This window comes from Oncorhynchus mykiss, chromosome 1 (assembly GCF_057628025.1).
Source record: "Oncorhynchus mykiss isolate SJ-2025 chromosome 1, ASM5762802v1, whole genome shotgun sequence".
Classification (NCBI taxonomy): Eukaryota; Metazoa; Chordata; class Actinopteri; order Salmoniformes; family Salmonidae; genus Oncorhynchus; species Oncorhynchus mykiss.
The window spans coordinates 90,524,729-90,545,671 of record NC_143022.1 but is presented as its reverse complement, the minus strand read 5'-3'; the positions used below and the strand labels follow the sequence as shown (position 1 = coordinate 90,545,671).

General features: G+C 45.2%; 1 protein-coding gene across 2 annotated transcripts; it reads left to right on the top strand.

The window, feature by feature from the left end:
* Nucleotides 1-92: 92 nt before the first annotated feature.
* LOC118966024 (uncharacterized) lies at nucleotides 93-20,770 on the top strand. Of its 2 annotated transcripts, none has more exons than XM_090183961.1 (10): nucleotides 93-266; nucleotides 6,637-7,093; nucleotides 7,309-8,423; nucleotides 9,030-9,334; nucleotides 9,468-9,594; nucleotides 10,487-10,543; nucleotides 10,957-11,073; nucleotides 16,560-16,626; nucleotides 19,919-20,003; nucleotides 20,188-20,770. In XM_090183961.1, the coding sequence occupies exons 2-10, from the start codon at nucleotides 6,670-6,672 to the stop codon at nucleotides 20,336-20,338; spliced, it is 2,448 nt and encodes an 815-aa protein (XP_090040087.1). In that variant the 5' UTR covers nucleotides 93-266; nucleotides 6,637-6,669; the 3' UTR covers nucleotides 20,339-20,770. The 2 variants fall into 2 exon arrangements, with proteins under 2 accessions (XP_090040087.1, XP_090040081.1); XM_090183955.1 differs by having other exon boundaries at nucleotides 16,557-16,626.
* The last annotated feature ends 173 nt before the right edge of the window (nucleotides 20,771-20,943 follow it).

The window sequence follows — 20,943 nt, the reverse complement described above, 5'->3', positions numbered from 1 at the left end:
TAAAACATTTGGGCTGGCATTACAGAAAGTAACGAATCGGCACAATTGTTTTATTTGTTTGTTATCATGCCAACAGAGTGAAGTGGAGAGATGCAGTAACAGTAGCTTGATAGATGGAGGCAGTGTAGCTAGCTACAGTCCAGGCACCTGCTACGCTAATTATCATAACAGGTATTTACTCTAAATCAACATTTTGTTTCGTACATCTTAGTTCATCTGCACATCCCGGTTGTGAGATGAACATGCCATAGCTACAACATCTGAAGGTAAGAGGGAAATAGCTGGCCAAGTAGCTATTAGCGAGCTAGTTGTTAGCTCTGGTCCAGGGCATTACGTGTGGCATTATGCCGCAAGAGCCTTCTTCAATGGCCTGAATCTTTCAATTCAATTCAATTCAATTCATCATCAAGGATTTTTTTTCACACGATGTTGTTTAGTGACTGTCTTCAATATAGCTACTTTAAGTAAGTATGTTGCTGAAGTGCTATATCTACCGTCACACTTGCTCATGCTCTGGATCTGCAATATGGGCTGTATCCGACGTAGGCCCTTGGACCAGAGTTAGTTAAATAAAACATTGCTGGTGTTTTCAAAAGCAAACACTGATTTATGCTCACAGTTAACTGGCTAACGTTAACTATTAAGATCTACGTATCTAGTTTACTAGCTAGATATCTAATCACAGCATTAGTTAGCCTGCCAGTTTAAGACACCTGCCTAATCTCAAATGGGTCTGTTGTTGTTTCAAAGCTAGCTAACATTAGTAGCTAACGAAATTGTATTTGTTTCTCAACAAGCTCGCTAGTTATATATTTTCTCATCGTGACCCATTTCTCATAGCTCAGGGTTGTCATCTCACTGTCAACAGACATCAACCTCATTTCCCACTACTACAGGGTATCAAAGGCAAGTGGTTTATCTAGCTAGTTAGAACAACACTAGCCCCTTAATGAGTCTCAGGTCCATTACATTACACATAAGAGTCATTGGAGCGAGACGTCTTCTGCAGGGGGGAGTTTTGTTGAGTCCCGACCCTCGGGCTGGACATTAACACGCATTGCTTACCGCATGGTTTTGAATGCACAATGACCCTATTTTTCATATCAGCGAGAAATTATGTTAAATTGATACACACCTTTTATATAGGGTTAGTGTTCCAACTGTCATATCTGCATGTTACAGCAAATTAGCTACCTAGTGTAAACGTAACTCGGGAAGTGTAGTTGATGTGTAGTTTTGTTGGATGGAGGTCGAGGTGCCCGTAGCTGTACAGATCAGTACAAAACTGAGTGTTTAAAAAAAATATATATATTTAAGGGATTCTTTCACGCTGATGAAAGATTGACGTTTCTAAACGTTAAAACACAGAGTTGGGATTGTTGTTCACGTTTTTCCATTGACGGTAGATGTCTATTCAGTGCAGTGCATTGGCATCATGTTACAGGAAGCTAGCTAACCGGCTTCTTCATTAGTTGGATAGCTATGGATATGCCTATATCTCTGTATGTACTCACTGATACCTAGTAAATTCGTGGTGAAGGGATATACTTGTATGTTCACACACATAAATGGTCTTACTTTATGGTAGCACGCTGATAATATTATGAAGTACAGAGTTTCTGGTGGAAGAGGATCTACCATGTTCCCTATGTAGTGCACTACTTTTCACCAGTCCAGAGCCCCGTTGGCCCTATATAGGGAGTGCACTATATAGGGAATAGGGTGCCATTTCAGACACAATCTGTTTATGTAGGTGCAGCAGCAGCCCTCACCCTCCCTATCTGTGAGCTGACTAGCGGAGCGCAATGGTGCTGCTGGATACAATTCCCTGGATCAGTTTACACTGACTGACTGACTGACTGGCTCGCTGACTGGCTCGCTGACTGACTGACTGACTGGCTCGCTGACTGACTGACTGGCTCGCTGACTGACTGACTGGCTGACTGGGGGTGTTGTGTAGGCTTTGTCCTGGCTACTTTTTCCATTCCAATGGCCTCAACAACAAGAAAACAACTAAGACGGAGGTAGACAGTAGGCCTTTTGGTCCTAGAATAACTGATATTACAGGCAAGCAAGAGACTAAAGAATAATTGTTAACTTTGAGGTTATTTAACAGATTCTTCAATTATTGAATTGGCAACGTAATGGGGAAAGTGTGTTTGTGTAAGATGCAGCTAGTCTATCAGTGAGGAGTGAAGTAGGTAGCTAGTTAGACCTGCGTTATAGATTACCCCGTGACCTTGATCTCTCTGACATTCTCTCCTTGTCCCAAATGGCACCCTAGGGCTCACCCTGGTCAGAAGTAGTGCACTAGGGAATAAGGCACCATTTTTGATGCTCCCTCCTTCACCTTGAAGATGAAGGTCCTCTACCCTTCTTTCAAAGTGTGCAATCATACACTCCCCTTACTGAGTAAACAGTTTCCGTTGCAAAACGTTTTTAAACAAGCCAAACTTTTTGCTACGGTCTGCGATTAATGAATACACCCCAGGTTAGTCCATCCTTAATGCACAACAAATAACACGTTGGCAAGTTTTAATCCTGATAAGACCTGAAACAGTCTTCATTTAGCCTGTTGCTTACTGTGCCGTTAATATCTGCTGCTTAGTAATTATATAATATAGCATAATAATATATTCAATTTAGCAGACACTTTTATCCATAGTGACTTAAAGTAGTCCGTGCATACATTCTCATATGGGTAACCCCAGTGGGAACCTACAAACCTGCTGTTATCTAGGACCACTTCAGCCTATAAAACACCCATTCCTCTGAGGGATAAGACTGAACATAGTCCAAACTCAGAGTTAACAACCAAATCTCTCTGCTGCTGTTTTGTGTGCCAAACATATTTGTGTTTGCAGTTCCTGTTTAGTGAGAGCACAAAGTCATGCATGGGGAAGTCAATGACACATAGGCTGCATTCAAAATGACATCCTGTTCACCTATCTACTGCACTACTTTTGACCACGGTCCACATAATAGTGCACTTGGGTAGTAGTGCATCACGTCTGTAGCCGTGAAGTGCTTTGAAAGGCTGGTCATGGCTCACATCAACACCATTATCCCTGAAACCTTAGACCCACTCCAATTCACATACCGCACCAACAGATCCACAGATGATGCAGTCTCTCACTCCACACTGCCCTTCCCCACCTGGACAAAAGGAGCAGCTATGTGACAATGCTGTTCATTAACTCCAGCTCAGCGTTCAAAACTATAGTGCCCTTAATGCTCACCACTAAGCTCAGGACCCTGGGACTGAACACCTCCCTCTGCAACTGGATCCTGAACTTCCTGACAGGCCGTCCCCAGGTGGTGAGGGTAGGTAACAACACATCCGCCACACTGATCCTCAACACGGGGACCCCTCAGGGGTGCGTGCTCAGTCCCCTCCTGTACTTCCTGTTCACTCATGACTGCATGGCCAAGCACGAATCCAACACCATCATTAAGTTTGCAGTTGACACAACAGTGGTAGGCCTGATCACCAACAACAATGAGACAGCCTATAGGGAGGAGGTCAGAGAACTGGCCGTGTGGTGCCAGGACACATCCTCTCCCTCAACACAATCAAGACAAAGGAGGTAATTGTGGACTACAGGAAAAGGAGGACCGAGCACGCCCCCATTCACATCGACAGGGCTGTAGTGGAGCAGGTTGAGAGCTTCAAGTTCTTTGGTGTCCACATCACCAACAAACTAGAATGGTCCAAACACACCAAGACAGTCGTGAAGAGGGCACGACGAAGCCTATTCCCCCTCAGGAGACTGAAAAGATTTGGCATGGGGCCTCAGATCCTTAAAAAGTTCTACAGCTACACCATCGAGAGCACTGGTTGCATCACTGCCTGGTGTACTCCAGCCACCCAAGTCATAGACTGTTCTCTATGCTACTGCACGGCAAGTGGTACCAGAGTGCCAAGTCTATGTCCAAAGGACTTCTGTTAAGTAATTTTGTAATCAATGTTCATAAATTCCAATTATCTTTATCTGTCTGATACCCGGAGGTTGTAAAGTTCTGGTCTTAAATAAAACAGACAGAATTCTCAGCTAACAATTGATCAGATCCCGATTTATTTGCGAGAGCTCTCAAGTTTTCACAAATACATTCATTTTATACCATCCTAACCTACGCACATACATACACACCAACATAGGGATTTTCTCATGGGTCTCACCACCGTTTATAACCACTAAGCTGACAGTTCCAGGCTCCCCCAGATACTAGAGCTCTGGAGTCCTTTTTCCGCGAATGCGCACCGCATCGATTATATGCAACGCAGGACACGCTAGATAAACTAGTAATATCATCAACCATGTGTAGATAACTAGTGATTTTGATTGACTGTTTGTTATATGATAAGTTTAATGCTAGCTAGCAACTTACCTTGGCTTCTTACTGCATTCGTGTAACAGGCAGGCTCCTCGTGGAGTGCAATGAGAGGCAGGTGGCTAGAGCGTTGGACTAACGTTAGTTAACTGTAAGGTTGCAAGATTGAATCCCCGAGCTGACAAGGTAAACATTTGTCGTTCTGCCCCTGAACAAGGCAGTTAACCCACTGTTCCTAGGCCATCATTGAAAATAAGAAAGTGTTCTTAACTGACTTACCTAGTTAAATAAAGGTGTAAAAAAAATCGGGAAAATCGGTGTCCAAAAATACAGATTTCCGATTGTTATGAAAACTTGAAATCGGCCCTAATTAATCGGCCATTCCGATTAATCGGTCGACCTCTACTCGGTATCCCCTGTATATAGCCTCGCTATTGCTATTTTACTGCTGCTCTTTAATTATTTGTTACTTTTATTTTTTTACTTCACTTATTTTTTCTTAACTACATTGTTGGTTAAGGGCTTGTAGGTAAGCATTTCACCTGTTGTATTTGGAGCATGTGACAGATTAAATTAGATTTGACTATATAGGGAGTAAGGTGCCATTTGGGACTCAATCATACACTTGGGTGACATGATTACAGTTGATGTCTGAGTAGCCAAAGTGTTTTTTCCCCCAACACTTTTCAAACAAGTTTGAAAGGTTCTCTTTAAAAAAAAAAAAAGTATTTTTTCCTCCACTGGAGACCTTCTCCTGATGTTCGTTTAGCAGGGCTCTACGCTGACCTTTTTTTTTTGCAAGGAGCACGTCTGTGCCATGTTGAAAAATGTAGGCGCTCACAAATACATTTAGAAGCACAATGAAATATATTAAAGCTAGAATTCCAAAACAGTCTTGGTACACTGGTGCTCCTAGGATAGAATTCCAGGTCAGACAGCTTAATATTTAGAAGCATATGTGAGTAAAATGGTCGCTCTGTTTATCCAAACTTACTCTGCTTTATTTGTTACTTTTAACTTACAATAGGAAGAGCATGTAGGTCTGTTAATAATGTCATATGACTATGTAGAACAAGACCTACTGTCTGTTAATAATGACATATGACTATGTAGAACAAGACCTACTGTCTGTTAATAATGACATATGGCTATGTAGAACAAGGCCTACTGTCTGTTAATAATGACATATGGCTATGTAGAACAAGGCCTACTGTCTGTTAATAATGACATATGGCTATGTAGAACAAGGCCTACTGTCTGTTAATAATGACATATGACTATGTAGAACAAGGCCTACTGTCTGTTAATAATGACATATGGCTATGTGGAACAAGGCCTACTGTCTGTTAATAATGACATATGACTATGTAGAACAAGGCCTACTGTCTGTTAATAATAACATATGGCTATGTAGAACAAGGCCTACTGTCTGTTAATAATGACATATGACTATGTATAACAAGGCCTACTGTCTGTTAATAATGACATATGACTATGTAGAACAAGGCCTACTGTCTGTTAATAATGACATATGACTATGTAGAACAAGGCCTACTGTCTGTTAATAATGACATATGACTATGTAGAACAAGGCCTACTGTCTGTTAATAATGACATATGACTATGTAGAACAAGGCCTACTGTTAATAATGACATATGACTATGTAGAACAAGGCCTACTGTCTGTTAATAATGACATATGACTATGTAGAACAAGGCCTACTGTCTGTTAATAATGACATATGACTATGTAGAACAAGGCCTACTGTCTGTTAATAATGACATATGACTATGTGGAACAAGGCCTACTGTCTGTTAATAATGACATATAACTATGTAGAACAAGGCCTACTGTCTGTTAATAATGACATATGACTATGTAGAACAAGGCCTACTGTCTGTTAATAATGACATATGACTATGTAGAACAAGGCCTACTGTCTGTTAATAATGACATATGACTATGTAGAACAAGATCTTACTTTTATTTTTCTCCCACCACCACATTTATTTGATTGATTGAACATTCAACCTGTCTTCTAGTAGGCCGTTCTGTACTCAACCTGTCTTCTAGTAGGCCGTTCTGTACTCAACCTGTCTTCTAGTAGGCCGTTCTGTACTCAACCTGTCTTCTAGTAGGCCGTTCTGTACTCAACCTGTCTTCTAGTAGGCCGTTCTGTACTCAACCTGTCTTCTAGTAGGCCGTTCTGTACTCAACCTGTCTTCTAGTAGGCCGTTCTGTACTCAACCTGTCTTCTAGTAGGCCGTTCTGTACTCAACCTGTCTTGTGTGTTCTCCCTACAGATCTATGAGGCCTTCAGCCAGGAGAGCTCTCCCATGGAACAGGAAGTGATGCGCATATACTCCTCCTCCCCCCCTCCGCTGGACGACGAATCAGGGGGAGAGGAGGACGATGACGAGTTTGGGGATTTCTCTGGGGGTGTGGCAATGTCATCCAACCAGCCGTGCCCCTCCACCAGCCGTGCCCCTCCACAGCACTTTAGTGTTAGTAACTCCTCCTCTTTCTCCGGAACTACCCATAGCAACGGAATCTCGAAACAGTTCCGAGCAGCTGACGACCTGAAGAAGCCACGGGCGCCGGTGGTGGACCAATCACAGCCCGCTAATACTGGGACCTCAGAGGTCGGCAGGGTTCGGCCGGGGTTGGAGGTCAAAGGGCAGCCCTGTCATTGCGACCTCCCTGACCTCCCTCTCACCAATGGGTTTACCAAGCGGAATCACCAGGGGACCATGTCTGCAGGTAACAACTTTAGTCCCGAGGGCTGTCATGGAGTTGTTAGTGAGGTTGCCTAGCAACTTAGTCCTTGTAATACTAATGTAAGTTTTTGTTTTTGTTGTATTGTGTTTTTAATCCTCAATAATTTTGAATATGAACTGTTGTACTCAAATGGCTGAGGCATCTCTATATGTATTTTAAATACGTTCCAGTAAAATGTATTACTTAATTCACCACAGGTCTTGTACCGGCTGGCCTGGGCTCCCCCAGCCAGGAGCAGGGGTTTGCAGACTTCTCTGCGTTCGCCGAGCCAGAGATGGAGCTGGAACCCTGGTGCTGCGGCTTCACTCACACTCACAGTACGGAGCACAGGAAGGACGGCAGGATGGAAGGGACAAACCTAACCAACGGTTTCTGCAATGCACACTCGGTCCAGAAGGACATAGAGCAGCGGGCCAGAATAGAGCCTGGCGGGCCTGACTCTCAATGTTTAGCACAGCAAGGGGACAGGGACTGCACTGGAGTCCAGCAACACTGTGAGCTTAGGGGCCACCCTCAGGACTCTGGCCTCTTAGCCCCCATAGAGGTGCTCTGTGCTAGGGGTGAGGGGCTGGGGGAGCCTGGAGAGAGGGCACCCAGCATCAACAGGGATAGCACACTTACACAGGACCCAGAACTGGGAGGGAGGAGGGTGGAGGAGGAGGAAGATAAGGAGAGCGAAACAGAGGACAGTGTCTCTCCTCTCCCCACCACAGTCAGTGGGTCAGTGAGTGAGGAGTTTGTCTCCTCTGGTGAGGCTGTGTCGTCAGACGCTTTGGAGGAGTTTGGGAACTTTGGCGAGACGGTCTTCACTCCCTCGTCAATAGGGGAGGAGGAGAAGGAGAAAGAGGAGGTGCAGCGGAGTGACCTCCGGGAGGAGACCGAGACAAAGATGGTGGAGGAGGAAGATGAAGAAGAGGACTTTGGAATCTTCAGGGATGCTGGATCCTTCCCTAGCCAGGAGGACTTTGCTGACTTCAACCAATCGGAGTCCAGGACACAGGAGGGCTTTGGTGTCTTTGAACAGGACTATTCTGAGTACCTAGGTCCGACCCAGGCGTGTGGGGAGGAGGTTGGACATGGAGACCTTCCTCTCAGCGACAGCTTTGCAGACTTCCACTCTGCTCCCCTGGAGGGGCAGGGTGAGAGGGAGGAGGGCTGGGGGGCGTATGGGGACCAGAGAGGTCTGTCGGAGGGGGAGACCTGGGCAGAGTTTGGAGAGGAGGATAGAGCCAGGTGGACAGAAGAGGCAGAGGAGAAGAAGTGGGGAGAGAGATGTCGGGGAGGTGCTGCTGTACGAAGGGACAGTCTGCAGGTGAGTGGTCTTCTGAGTTATTAGAGTGGATTTATATTGTGTAACGCCGGAGAGCTCCAGCTCCGACTCCTCACATTCTCCCCAACACGGCCGACACACAATTTATACCGCCGCATGCTCAAATGTAAAGTGATAGAGAGTTGGGACTCCAAACAGGATTCTCCAGGAGTCTGGATGACGAGGCATCCTACAGTACTTAGATGTCCCACGTCTGGTAGAAATCCGCTCTGACATTTGTAGTATGTTCGTCATAACTTTTGACTCTGCAAGAATAATTCTGCCCAGATGTTTTTTTATTATTGTATCAATAGATTGTCACTGCAGTTCGCCTAGAGGTAGCTCCTAGAGGTAGCTCCTAGAGGTAGCTCCTAGAGGTAGCTCCTAGAGGTAGCTCCTAGAGGTAGCTCCTAGAGGTAGCTCCTAGAGGTTGCTCACACCTAAATGAGTTTGCTGGAATAAGACAGTTCCTGCCAGACTTCAGTTTGCTTCAAAATCAGGTAGATGGACATAGTTAGTTTAAAAATCTTTCCCATTAATTGTGTTTGATTACAATATAGTTGACTGCACTGTACTAGATCTCAAACAAGCCATATCTCTCCCATTCAGGACTCCCTGTCTATCCGGCTACAGAGAGTCCTACAGACCAGTTTCCCTGCAGTGGCAGTCCCAGAACTGGATCAGGAGAGGGAGGAGACTGGGGTGGAAGGGGAGGAGACTGGGGTGGAGGGGGAGGGGACTGGGGTGGAGGAGGAGGAGACTGCCATGGAGGAGGAGGAGACGGAGGTGGAGGAGGAAGTGGAGGACAGTGGGGATGAGGTGTTGAATGTGCTCAGCCTCAGGGCTCTGCTAGAGACTCTAGACACACAGCCTGAGGAAGAGGAGACGAAGGGGCTCAACCACACTACACACTGGTGAGAGAACCTCTAGTGATGATGATGATGATTATAACGATGATGGTTCAGTGGAATAACAGCAGATAGCATTCGAGGCTGGCCAAAGCTCTACTCTGCTGTATGTGACCGCCTCCTTGGTTGCTTTACCCAGGGTTCCTAGGGGCGCGTGGCGGCAGCCTCAGGACCTCCACGATGCCGTGGGCCTGGGATTCCAGTGGGGCGGTTCCCATAGCAACAGGGCCCTGCTCCGCTGTCTGGGGATGGACACCAGAAACATGGTAACGGCCTCTTTTCAGTTTAAAGCCACACTCTGTAGTTGTGTGAATGGTTCCATGTGTAGCAGAGTGAGCCTCAGCCTCCCCAACAGAATAACAGCAGATGTCAACAAACAGTAACAAAATGGATGGATGGCATTTCACACGACTTTAAAACATCTACATATATAGTGCTCAATGAAGGACTTTCCATCAGAGCAACATAACTAAATAAAACGTGAAGCCATCTGCCTTTGACAACAACAACATCAACGATGTAGTAAGTCATGTGTCTGTCGGTCTGTCTGTCTGTCTGTCTGTCTGTCTGTCTGTCTGTCTGTCTGTCTGTCTGTCATGTGTTGAGTTTATTTTTTATTTTTACAGGGACAGTGCACATTAATCAACGTTTCAGTAAAAGTGCCAGTTTTAGCCAGCTGGCTAATTTTCAAACGCAGTCCCTGGGCAGGTTATTAAAAACAATAACAATACAGACAATCATTGAGCAGTGAGCATTGAACACTCCCTGTGTCTTGTCTGTCTGTCCGTAAGCCCCTCCCTCTCTCCTTCCTCCCCATAATTCCATATTGTACATCATCTACTGTAAATGTGTCTGTCTGTCTGTCTGTCCGTAAGCCCCTCCCTCTCTCCTCCCTCCCCATAATTCCATATTGTACATCATCTACTGTAAATGTGTCTGTATATCCCCTTTACTGTGTAGAAGTGTTCTTTCTGTTGCTGCTGTATCAATAGTGTACATACTGTATGTGGATTATATGTCAATTCTTCATCTATAATATAATGTTATTCTGTCTGTGTATTCTGTTTATTGGTGTAAAAGCAGCACCGTTTCACCAGCTTGAATTCCTGCTACAGGTAAAGTTACTTGGGGATTTCTGATTCTGTCTCTCCTCCACAGTTGTTCACTGGTCAGAGAAAGCAGCCTGTCATAGTTCCTGTGTTTGCAGCCAGCCTGGTGAGTGGACTGATGCAGATACTGTACTGTGTCCCAAATGGCACCCTGTTCCCTATACAGTGCACTACTTTAGACCAGGGCCCATATGGACACAGTCCATGGTGGCCCTAGTTCCATTTCTGTCCCTAGATCCTTCCCCTAAGCATGTGTACCAGTCAGTTTGTTCCGTCATGCCACTCCTTGTCATGCCAAACATGACCAGGAGTTGACATGATAGCACAAACAGATCTGGGACCAGGCTACCTTCCCTTAGACTTGTATGCTGATAGCCCCTTAATGTTCACAGATCTAAAACTACTGGGTAGGTGTAAAGCAATAAGATGATGACTTGGCAGTCGGCCATATTGCTTTCCCCCGTTATCCCCCCTCTCTCCTCTCTCTATTTCGCCCCCTCTCCCCTCTTTCTCTCTCAGGGAATGTTAGAGCCCACCAAAGAGCCACTGAGACCAGCTTCAACTGCGGAGAAGACTGCTGCCACAGCACAAGCACTTCCTGGGTCACAGGAAACCACCACCACCTCGTCAATACAGGTACAGAAACAGGTGTAAGGAGAAGTTGTCCTAGATGCTGATATGTGGTCAGTTTAGCATTTTCCCTCCAAATGGTTACAGTTAGAATTGCGGGAGGTGAAGCAGATCCTAGATCTGTACTTAGGGGAAACTTCACTCCAGAGCAACAGGCTCACCACGGCTGTGTGTGAACATGTTACCAGCTGTTAAACTCTCTTCCGTCTTTGTTTCCTCAATCCCGCACCCCTTTCTCAAAGCTCATTGGAGGAGGAGGGACCTTAGATACTCTCTTCAAAATAAACTTTGAGAGAGAGGTAAGAATAGTTATGTTCCTTGAATTGAGGACAGAAAAGGCAAGGATGTGACAGTTGGTAATGCTTCCAGACAGTCTGTGGCTAGGATGTGAAAAGTTGGTAATGTTTCCAGACAGTCTGTGGCTAGGATGTGACAGTTGGTAATGTTTCCAGACAGTCTGTGGCAAGGATGTGACAATTGGTAATGTTTCCAGACAGTCTGTGGCTAGGATGTGACAGTTGGTAACGTTTCCAGACAGCCTGTGGCTAGGATGTGACAGTTGGTAATGTTTCCAGACACTCTGACTAGGATGTGACAGTTGGTAATGTTTCCAGACAGTCTGTGGCTAGGATGTGACAGTTGGTAACGTTTCCAGACAGTCTGTGGCTAGGATGTGACAGTTGGTAACGTTTCCAGACAGTCTGTGGCTAGGATGTGACAGTTGGTAATGTTTCCAGACAGTCTGTGGCTAGGATGTGACAGTTGGTAACGTTTCCAGACAGTCTGTGGCTAGGATATGACAGTTGGTAACGTTTCCAGACAGCCTGTGGCTAGGATGTGACAGTTGGTAACGTTTCCAGACAGTCTGTGGCAAGGATGTGACAGTTGGTAACGTTTCCAGACAGTCTGTGGCAAGGATGTGACAGTTGGTAACGTTTCCAGACAGTCTGTGGCTAGGATGTGACAGTTGGTAACATTTCCAGACAGTCTGTGGCTAGGATGTGACAGTTGGTAACGTTTCCAGACAGTCTGTGGCTAGGATGTGACAGTTGGTAACATTTCCAGACAGTCTGTGGCTAGGATGTGACAGTTGGTAACGTTTCCAGATAGTCTGTGGCAAGGATGTGACAGTTGGTAATGTTTCCAGACAGTCTGTGGCTAGGATGTGACAGTTGGTAACGTTTCCAGACAGTCTGTGGCTAGGATGTGACAGTTGGTAACGTTTCCAGACAGTATGTGGCAAGGATGTGACAGTTGGTAATGTTTCCAGACAGTTTGTGGCTAGGATGTGACAGTTGGTAATGTTTCCAGACAGTCTGTGGCAAGGATGTGACAGTTGGTAACATTTCCAGACAGTCTGTGGCTAGGATGTGACAGTTGGTAATGTTTCCAGACAGTCTGTGGCTAGGATGTGACAGTTGGTAATGTTTCCAGACACTCTGACTAGGATGTGACAGTTGGTAATGTTTCCAGACAGCCTGTGGCTAGGATGTGACAGTTGGTAATGTTTCCAGACAGTCTGTGGCAAGGATGTGACAGTTGGTAATGTTTCCAGACAGTCTGTGGCTAGGATGTGACAGTTGGTAATGTTTCCAGACAGTCTGTGGCTAGTATGTGACAGTTGGTAACGTTTCCAGACAGCCTGTGGCTAGGATGTGACAGTTGGTAATGTTTCCAGACACTCTGACTAGGATGTGACAGTTGGTAATGTTTCCAGACAGCCTGTGGCTAGGATGTGACAGTTGGTAATGTTTTCAGACAGCCTGTGGCTAGGATGTGACAGTTGGTAATGTTTCCGGACAGCCTGTGGCTAGGATGTGACAGTTGGTAATGTTTCCAGACAGCCTGTGGCTAGGATGTGACAGTTGGTAATGTTTCCAGACACTCTGACTAGGATGTGACAGTTGGTAACGTTTCCAGACAGCCTGTGGCTAGGATGTGACAGTTGGTAATGTTTCCAGACATTCTGACTAGGATGTGACAGTTGGTAACGTTTCCAGACAGCCTGTGGCTAGGTTGTGACAGTTGGTAATGTTTCCAGACATTCTGACTAGGATGTGACAGTTGGTAATGTTTCCAGACAGTCTGTGACTAGGATGTGACAGTTGGTAATGTTTCCAGACAGTCTGTGGCAAGGATGTGACAGTTGGTAACGTTTCCAGACAGTCTGTGGCAAGGATGTGACAGTTGGTAACGTTTCCAGACAGTCTGTGGCTAGGATGTGACAGTTGGTAACATTTCCAGACAGTCTGTGGCTAGGATGTGACAGTTGGTAACGTTTCCAGACAGTCTGTGGCAAGGATGTGACAGTTGGTAACATTTCCAGACAGTCTGTGGCTAGGATGTGACAGTTGGTAACGTTTCCAGACAGTCTGTGGCAAGGATGTGACAGTTGGTAATGTTTCCAGACAGTCTGTGGCTAGGATGTGACAGTTGGTAACGTTTCCAGACAGTCTGTGGCTAGGATGTGACAGTTGGTAACGTTTCCAGACAGTATGTGGCAAGGATGTGACAGTTGGTAATGTTTCCAGACAGTTTGTGGCTAGGATGTGACAGTTGGTAATGTTTCCAGACAGTCTGTGGCAAGGATGTGACAGTTGGTAACATTTCCAGACAGTCTGTGGCTAGGATGTGACAGTTGGTAACGTTTCCAGACAGTCTGTGGCAAGGATGTGACAGTTGGTAATGTTTCCAGACAGTCTGTGGCTAGGATGTGACAGTTGGTAACGTTTCCAGACAGTCTGTGGCTAGGATGTGACAGTTGGTAACGTTTCCAGACAGTATGTGGCAAGGATGTGACAGTTGGTAATGTTTCCAGACAGTTTGTGGCTAGGATGTGACAGTTGGTAATGTTTCCAGACAGTCTGTGGCAAGGATGTGACAGTTGGTAACATTTCCAGACAGTCTGTGGCTAGGATGTGACAGTTGGTAATGTTTCCAGACAGTCTGTGGCTAGGATGTGACAGTTGGTAATGTTTCCAGACACTCTGACTAGGATGTGACAGTTGGTAATGTTTCCAGACAGCCTGTGGCTAGGATGTGACAGTTGGTAATGTTTCCAGACAGTCTGTGGCAAGGATGTGACAGTTGGTAATGTTTCCAGACAGTCTGTGGCTAGGATGTGACAGTTGGTAATGTTTCCAGACAGTCTGTGGCTAGTATGTGACAGTTGGTAACGTTTCCAGACAGCCTGTGGCTAGGATGTGACAGTTGGTAATGTTTCCAGACACTCTGACTAGGATGTGACAGTTGGTAATGTTTCCAGACAGCCTGTGGCTAGGATGTGACAGTTGGTAATGTTTTCAGACAGCCTGTGGCTAGGATGTGACAGTTGGTAATGTTTCCGGACAGCCTGTGGCTAGGATGTGACAGTTGGTAATGTTTCCAGACAGCCTGTGGCTAGGATGTGACAGTTGGTAATGTTTCCAGACACTCTGACTAGGATGTGACAGTTGGTAACGTTTCCAGACAGCCTGTGGCTAGGATGTGACAGTTGGTAATGTTTCCAGACATTCTGACTAGGATGTGACAGTTGGTAACGTTTCCAGACAGCCTGTGGCTAGGTTGTGACAGTTGGTAATGTTTCCAGACATTCTGACTAGGATGTGACAGTTGGTAATGTTTCCAGACAGTCTGTGACTAGGATGTGACAGTTGGTAATGTTTCCAGACAGTCTGTGGCAAGGATGTGACAGTTGGTAACGTTTCCAGACAGTCTGTGGCAAGGATGTGACAGTTGGTAACGTTTCCAGACAGTCTGTGGCTAGGATGTGACAGTTGGTAACATTTCCAGACAGTCTGTGGCTAGGATGTGACAGTTGGTAACGTTTCCAGACAGTCTGTGGCAAGGATGTGACAGTTGGTAACATTTCCAGACAGTCTGTGGCTAGGATGTGACAGTTGGTAACGTTTCCAGACAGTCTGTGGCAAGGATGTGACAGTTGGTAATGTTTCCAGACAGTCTGTGGCTAGGATGTGACAGTTGGTAACGTTTCCAGACAGTCTGTGGCTAGGATGTGACAGTTGGTAACGTTTCCAGACAGTATGTGGCAAGGATGTGACAGTTGGTAATGTTTCCAGACAGTTTGTGGCTAGGATGTGACAGTTGGTAATGTTTCCAGACAGTCTGTGGCAAGGATGTGACAGTTGGTAACATTTCCAGACAGTCTGTGGCTAGGATGTGACAGTTGGTAATGTTTCCAGACAGTCTGTGGCTAGGATGTGACAGTTGGTAATGTTTCCAGACACTCTGACTAGGATGTGACAGTTGGTAATGTTTCCAGACAGCCTGTGGCTAGGATGTGACAGTTGGTAACGTTTCCAGACAGTCTGTGGCAAGGATGTGACAGTTGGTAATGTTTCCAGACAGTCTGTGGCTAGGATGTGACAGTTGGTAATGTTTCCAGACAGTCTGTGGCTAGTATGTGACAGTTGGTAACGTTTCCAGACAGCCTGTGGCTAGGATGTGACAGTTGGTAATGTTTCCAGACACTCTGACTAGGATGTGACAGTTGGTAATGTTTCCAGACAGCCTGTGGCTAGGATGTGACAATTGGTAATGTTTCCAGACAGTCTGACTAGGATGTGACAGTTGGTAATGTTTCCAGACAGCCTGTGGCTAGGATGTGACAGTTGGTAATGTTTCCGGACAGCCTGTGGCTAGGATGTGACAGTTGGTAATGTTTCCAGACAGCCTGTGGCTAGGATGTGACAGTTGGTAATGTTTCCAGACACTCTGACTAGGATGTGACAGTTGGTAACGTTTCCAGACAGCCTGTGGCTAGGATGTGACAGTTGGTAATGTTTCCAGACATTCTGACTAGGATGTGACAGTTGGTAACGTTTCCAGACAGCCTGTGGCTAGGTTGTGACAGTTGGTAATGTTTCCAGACATTCTGACTAGGATGTGACAGTTGGTAATGTTTCCAGACAGTCTGTGACTAGGATGTGACAGTTGGTAATGTTTCCAGACACTCTGACTAGGATGTGACAGTTGGTAATGTTTCCAGACAGTCTGTGGATAGGATGTGACAGTTGGTAATGTTTCCAGACATCCTGTGTCTCACACAGTAGTATACCCAACACAAACAGGGCAACATTGGGCACTATATTTTACACTCCCTTGATAATGAAGTTAACCCTAAACTCTGACCTATAATCAGATATCCTTACCGCAGATCCTAACCTTAGCATTAGGAGGATAATGACAATATCTGACCCTAGACTAACTAACACCCAATTCCTCTGTTCTGTCCTCTATTCATCACGAAGACCTGGCCATATTCACAAAGCGTATTGGAGTAGGAGTGCTGATCTAGGATCAGTCTAGTCTTTTAACTCATAATCAATAAGATAACAAGAACCAGGGGGACCTGATTCTAGATCAGCACTCCTTTGTCTGATGTGCTTTTGTGAGTATGGGCTGTCAAGAGACTGTGTTGAATAGAGGGCACACTGCTGAGCCTCACTACAGTTTGTTCCTTCCGGCAGCAGGGGGCCCCCCAGCCTTGGTCCCAGTTTGACTGGAGCAGCAGTGGCCTTGGCGTCAACCGTCTGGATGGTACGTCCTCCCACTGAGCCCCCTACCTACAGGGCCAGAGATGAGGCTGCTGTACACACTCTCCCCTCCGACTGCTGCTACCTGACTCCTGTTATTCTCTTTGGTTCCAATGTCCACACCAGCATACTAGACTACCACCTATAAAGAATCAATGTGTTGGACATACTAGACTACCACATATAATGAAGCAATGTGTTGGACATGCATTCTAAGTAAGTGGTATGTAAGTGTGGACTTTGGAACATAGTCCCTATCACTCCCCCCCTCTCCCCCTCCATCTCTCCTCTGCTCCTCTCTTCACACTGAAGTGTCCCTCTAGATGGTACTACTCATTTTCATGACCTACTGTCCCTTTAATTGTATCTTGTATTCTGGAATCCAAAGGCTCTCTCTCTATACGTCTAACTTAACCGGCTACCTCGTCTGCCCTGTATTGAGTGATGCTGATGAGGTTTCTCACATGTTGTTACCCTTCATCATTGATCCAAACACTGTTTCTTATTGCACTGGGCGAGAGATCTTTCAGTATTAGTGGAGGAAATGGGGCAAAGACAAGTCAAGCCATATAGATGAATGTCTGGCCATAGCCTAAAGGGAATCCCCCCAGTAGTTGCATTTTGGTTGTAGTAGAAGTAAGCTCGTGAAAAAGCCTGAAATCCAGACCTGTTCTGTACGAACATTCCACTCCTTGTACTTTGTCATATGCCAAAAATTATGTTTGACATGAAGTAGAATATTAGCACAAACAGACTGGTATCCAGACTAGAGAAAGCCAGGTTCCTCTTACTAGTACCCAGGATAGAGAAAGCCAGGATCCTCTTACTAGAACCCAGGATAGAGAAAGCCAGGATCCTCTTACTAGTACCCAGGATAGAGAAAGCCAAGATCCTCTTACTAGTACCCAGGATAGAGAAAGCCAGGATCCTCTTACTAGAACCCAGGATAGAGAAAGCCAAGATCCTCTTACTAGTACCCAGAATAGAGAAAGCCAGGATCCTCTTACTAGTACCCAGGATAGAGAAATACAGGATCCTCTTACTAGTACCCAGGATAGAGAAATACAGGATCCTCTTACTAGTACCCAGGATAGAGAAATACAGGATCCTCTTACTAGTACCCAGGATAGAGAAAGCCAGGATCCTCTTACTAGAACCCAGGATAGAGAAAGCCAGGATCCTCTTACTAGTACCCAGGATAGAGAAAGCCAGGATCCTCTTACTAGTACCCAGGCTAGAGAAAGCCAGGATCCTCTTACTAGTACCCAGGATAGAGAAATACAGGATCCTCTTACTGGTACCTAGGATAGAGAAAGCCAAGATAGAGAAAGCCAGGATCCTCTTACTGGTACCCAGGATAGAGAAAGACAGGATCCTCTTACTAGTACCCAGGATAGAGAAAGCCAGGATAGAGAAAGCCAGGATCATCTTACTATTACCCAGGATAGAGAAAGCCAGGATAGAGAAAGCCAGGATCATCTTACTAGTACCCAGGATAGAGAAACCCAGGATAGAGAAAGCCAGGATCATCTTATTAGTCCCCATGATAGAGAAAGCCAGGATCATCTTACTAGTACCCAGGATAGAGAAAGCCAGGATCCTCTAATTAGTACCCAGGATAGAGAAAGCCAGGATCCTCCTACTGTTACCCAGGATAGAGAAAGCCAGGATCCTCTTACTACTACCCAGGATAGAGAAAGCCAGGATAGAGAAAGCCAGGATCCTCTTACTGTTACCCAGGATAGAGAAAGCCAGGATCCTCTTACTAGTACCCAGGATAGAGAAAGCCAGGATAGAGAAAGCCAGGATCCTCTTACTAGTACCCAGGATAAAGAAAGCCAGGATCTTCTTACTGGTACCCCGGATAGAGAAACCCAGGATAGAGAAAGCCAGGATCCTCTTACTGGTACCCAGGATAGAGAAAGCCAGGATCCTCTTACTGGTACCCAGGATAGAGAAAGCCAGGATTCTCTTACTGGTACCCAGCATAGAGAAAGCCAGGATAGAGAAAGCCAGGATCCTCTTACTGGTACCCAGGATAGAGAAACCCAGGATTGAGAAAGCCAGGATAGAGAAAGCCAGGATTCTCTTACTAGTACCCAGGATAGAGAAAGCCAGGATAGAGAAAGCCAGGATTCTCTTACTGGTACCCAGGATAGAGAAACCCAGGATAGAGAAAGCCAGGATTCTCTTACTGGTACCCAGGATAGAGAAACCCAGGATAGAGAAAGCCAGGATTCTCTTACTGTTTTCTGTTTAAGCTCCTATTCTGTGTTTTCTTATATTCTTCTGTATCTTTACTTTTCATTTTCTTTGTAAAATAAAGAGGACATATTCAGTAAACTGAAACTGAAACTTTACAATCACTGTGATTATATAAACACAATATCTGCAAAAGAAAATACAATTTGATTTAGCTTGAATATGTTTTTATATTTATTTTTAGATCCCCCCCTTTCAGTGTGGTTGCAATAAACACTGTTGTAAATACGTGAATAAACCTCTTTCTAATATATTACACCTATCTGAGCTGTCCTGCCTCTTGGTTTTCTCTGGCTGTTCTATCACTGCACTGACGACTTTCCTCCATAGACATGGATAGATATCACACATCCTGGTTTACCACCGGCAGTGCCATTGAGGCCGTTCACCATAAGGAAGCAGTCACCTGGGTGGGAATTTCTATAGGATAAGTAAGGATCACAGAATTCCATCCAGGTCAGCAGGAAGGATCTGCCAATGAATTATACTCCTGAGGAAACGTCCCATACCTGGATGTGGCTGTAAATCACCCACCTTGGCCTTAATGCCTGTTCAGACAATACACTCCAGGAGGCAGTATGCAAACCCTTTCAGTTTGTTAACCGACTGTCAATTAACTAATTTAAGTAAAATGGAGAGAGCCCTCAATATTGCTGCCCATGCTGTCACGGAATCCAGAATGGCAAAGATGTAAGGAAGAGCCCTCTATCCAACTCTATGCTGCTTTCCTCTGTTCTGTCGATTCTTATTCCAGCTCCATACTGCCACCCACTGTGTTGAAAGACCAAATTCTTGATGGTTTCTTCACCACTTGCTAGTAGTTTGTACACCTTTTATTTGGACCAAGGACAGAAGTGCCATGGTGGTCTTTTTGTTTTGAACTCTAAACACAGGTGCAATGTGTGTGTACATATATGTGTGTGTGTGTGTGTGTGTGTGTGTGTGTGTGTGTGTGTGTGTGTGTGTGTGTGTGTGTGTGTGTGTGTGTGTGTGTGTGTGTGTGTGTGTGTGTGTGTGTGATGTGGTGTATCCAGAGCTAGACAGTGACACCAGCAGCCGTCCAGCTGACACCCTGAACCACCTCATGTCTACTATGGAGAACACCACCACCTCCACCAGGTCAGACTGACACACACACACACACGTAGTGATCAATAATTGCTAATCAAGCATAATCAATTGGTTTTATATCGTGCTTTGCCAGGTCTGAAAGAGCTTTGCATGGAAAGACGGGAAACTCACCTGCAATCAAATGTCGCCTCTGTGTTTTTCCATCTCAATATGTCGTGTGTGTTTGTGTCAGGAAACCCCATAGGGATGAGGAGGACCAGCTGAGTGAGGAGGCAGCCAGGGTGATCTGTGGGCTGGCTGACCTGTCCTTCATGAAGGCTAAGGTCCTAATGTTCCCCATCACCCTCACACCAGCCGCTGGCTCTGGTACACTGCTAGAGTGATGCACACATGGATGGATGCACATACACATAAACACAGAAGACTTGTCCGCTTCAAAGCTAGATTGAACATTGATGCAAAGTCAAAATGTTGATAATCAGTAATATGGTGAAATAGTTAGTCTTTTGTTCTGAATGTATTGATGTATTTATGTTGTGACACAGTGGTTGAGGTCTAAGACTGAGCCACACTTACCTCCAGTCATCTGCCTTGTTCCCCCAGTGGTATTAGATCAATTTCCTGTTTCTCTTTTCAAGATGGACATTTTATCTTCATGTATTTATTCTTAATGTGTGTATAGTTTATTCATGTGAATTCGTCATAAATCCATAGCAAATATATTGTATTTAATATTTACATAACAGATTGGTTATAACAATATTTATATGATACAGTGGGGCAAAAAAGTATTTAGTCAGCCACCAATTGTGCAAGTTCTCCCACTTAAAAAGACGAGAGAGGCCTGTAATTTTCATCATAGGTACACTTCAACTATGACAGACAAAATGAGAGAAAAAAAATCCAGAAAATCTCATTGTAGGATTTTTAATGAATTTATTTGCAAATTATGGTGGAAAATAAGTATTTGGTCAATAACAAAAGTGTA

Coding starts and splice junctions, on each gene's coding strand:
- LOC118966024 (XM_090183955.1), top strand. CDS start 6,670: ATGGAACAGGAAGTGATGCGCATATACTCCTCCTCCCCCCCTCCGCTG. Junction 8,424..9,029: donor TACGAAGGGACAGTCTGCAG/GTGAGTGGTCTT, acceptor TCTCCCATTCAG/GACTCCCTGTCTATCCGGCT. Junction 10,544..10,956: donor CTGTGTTTGCAGCCAGCCTG/GTGAGTGGACTG, acceptor TTTCTCTCTCAG/GGAATGTTAGAGCCCACCAA.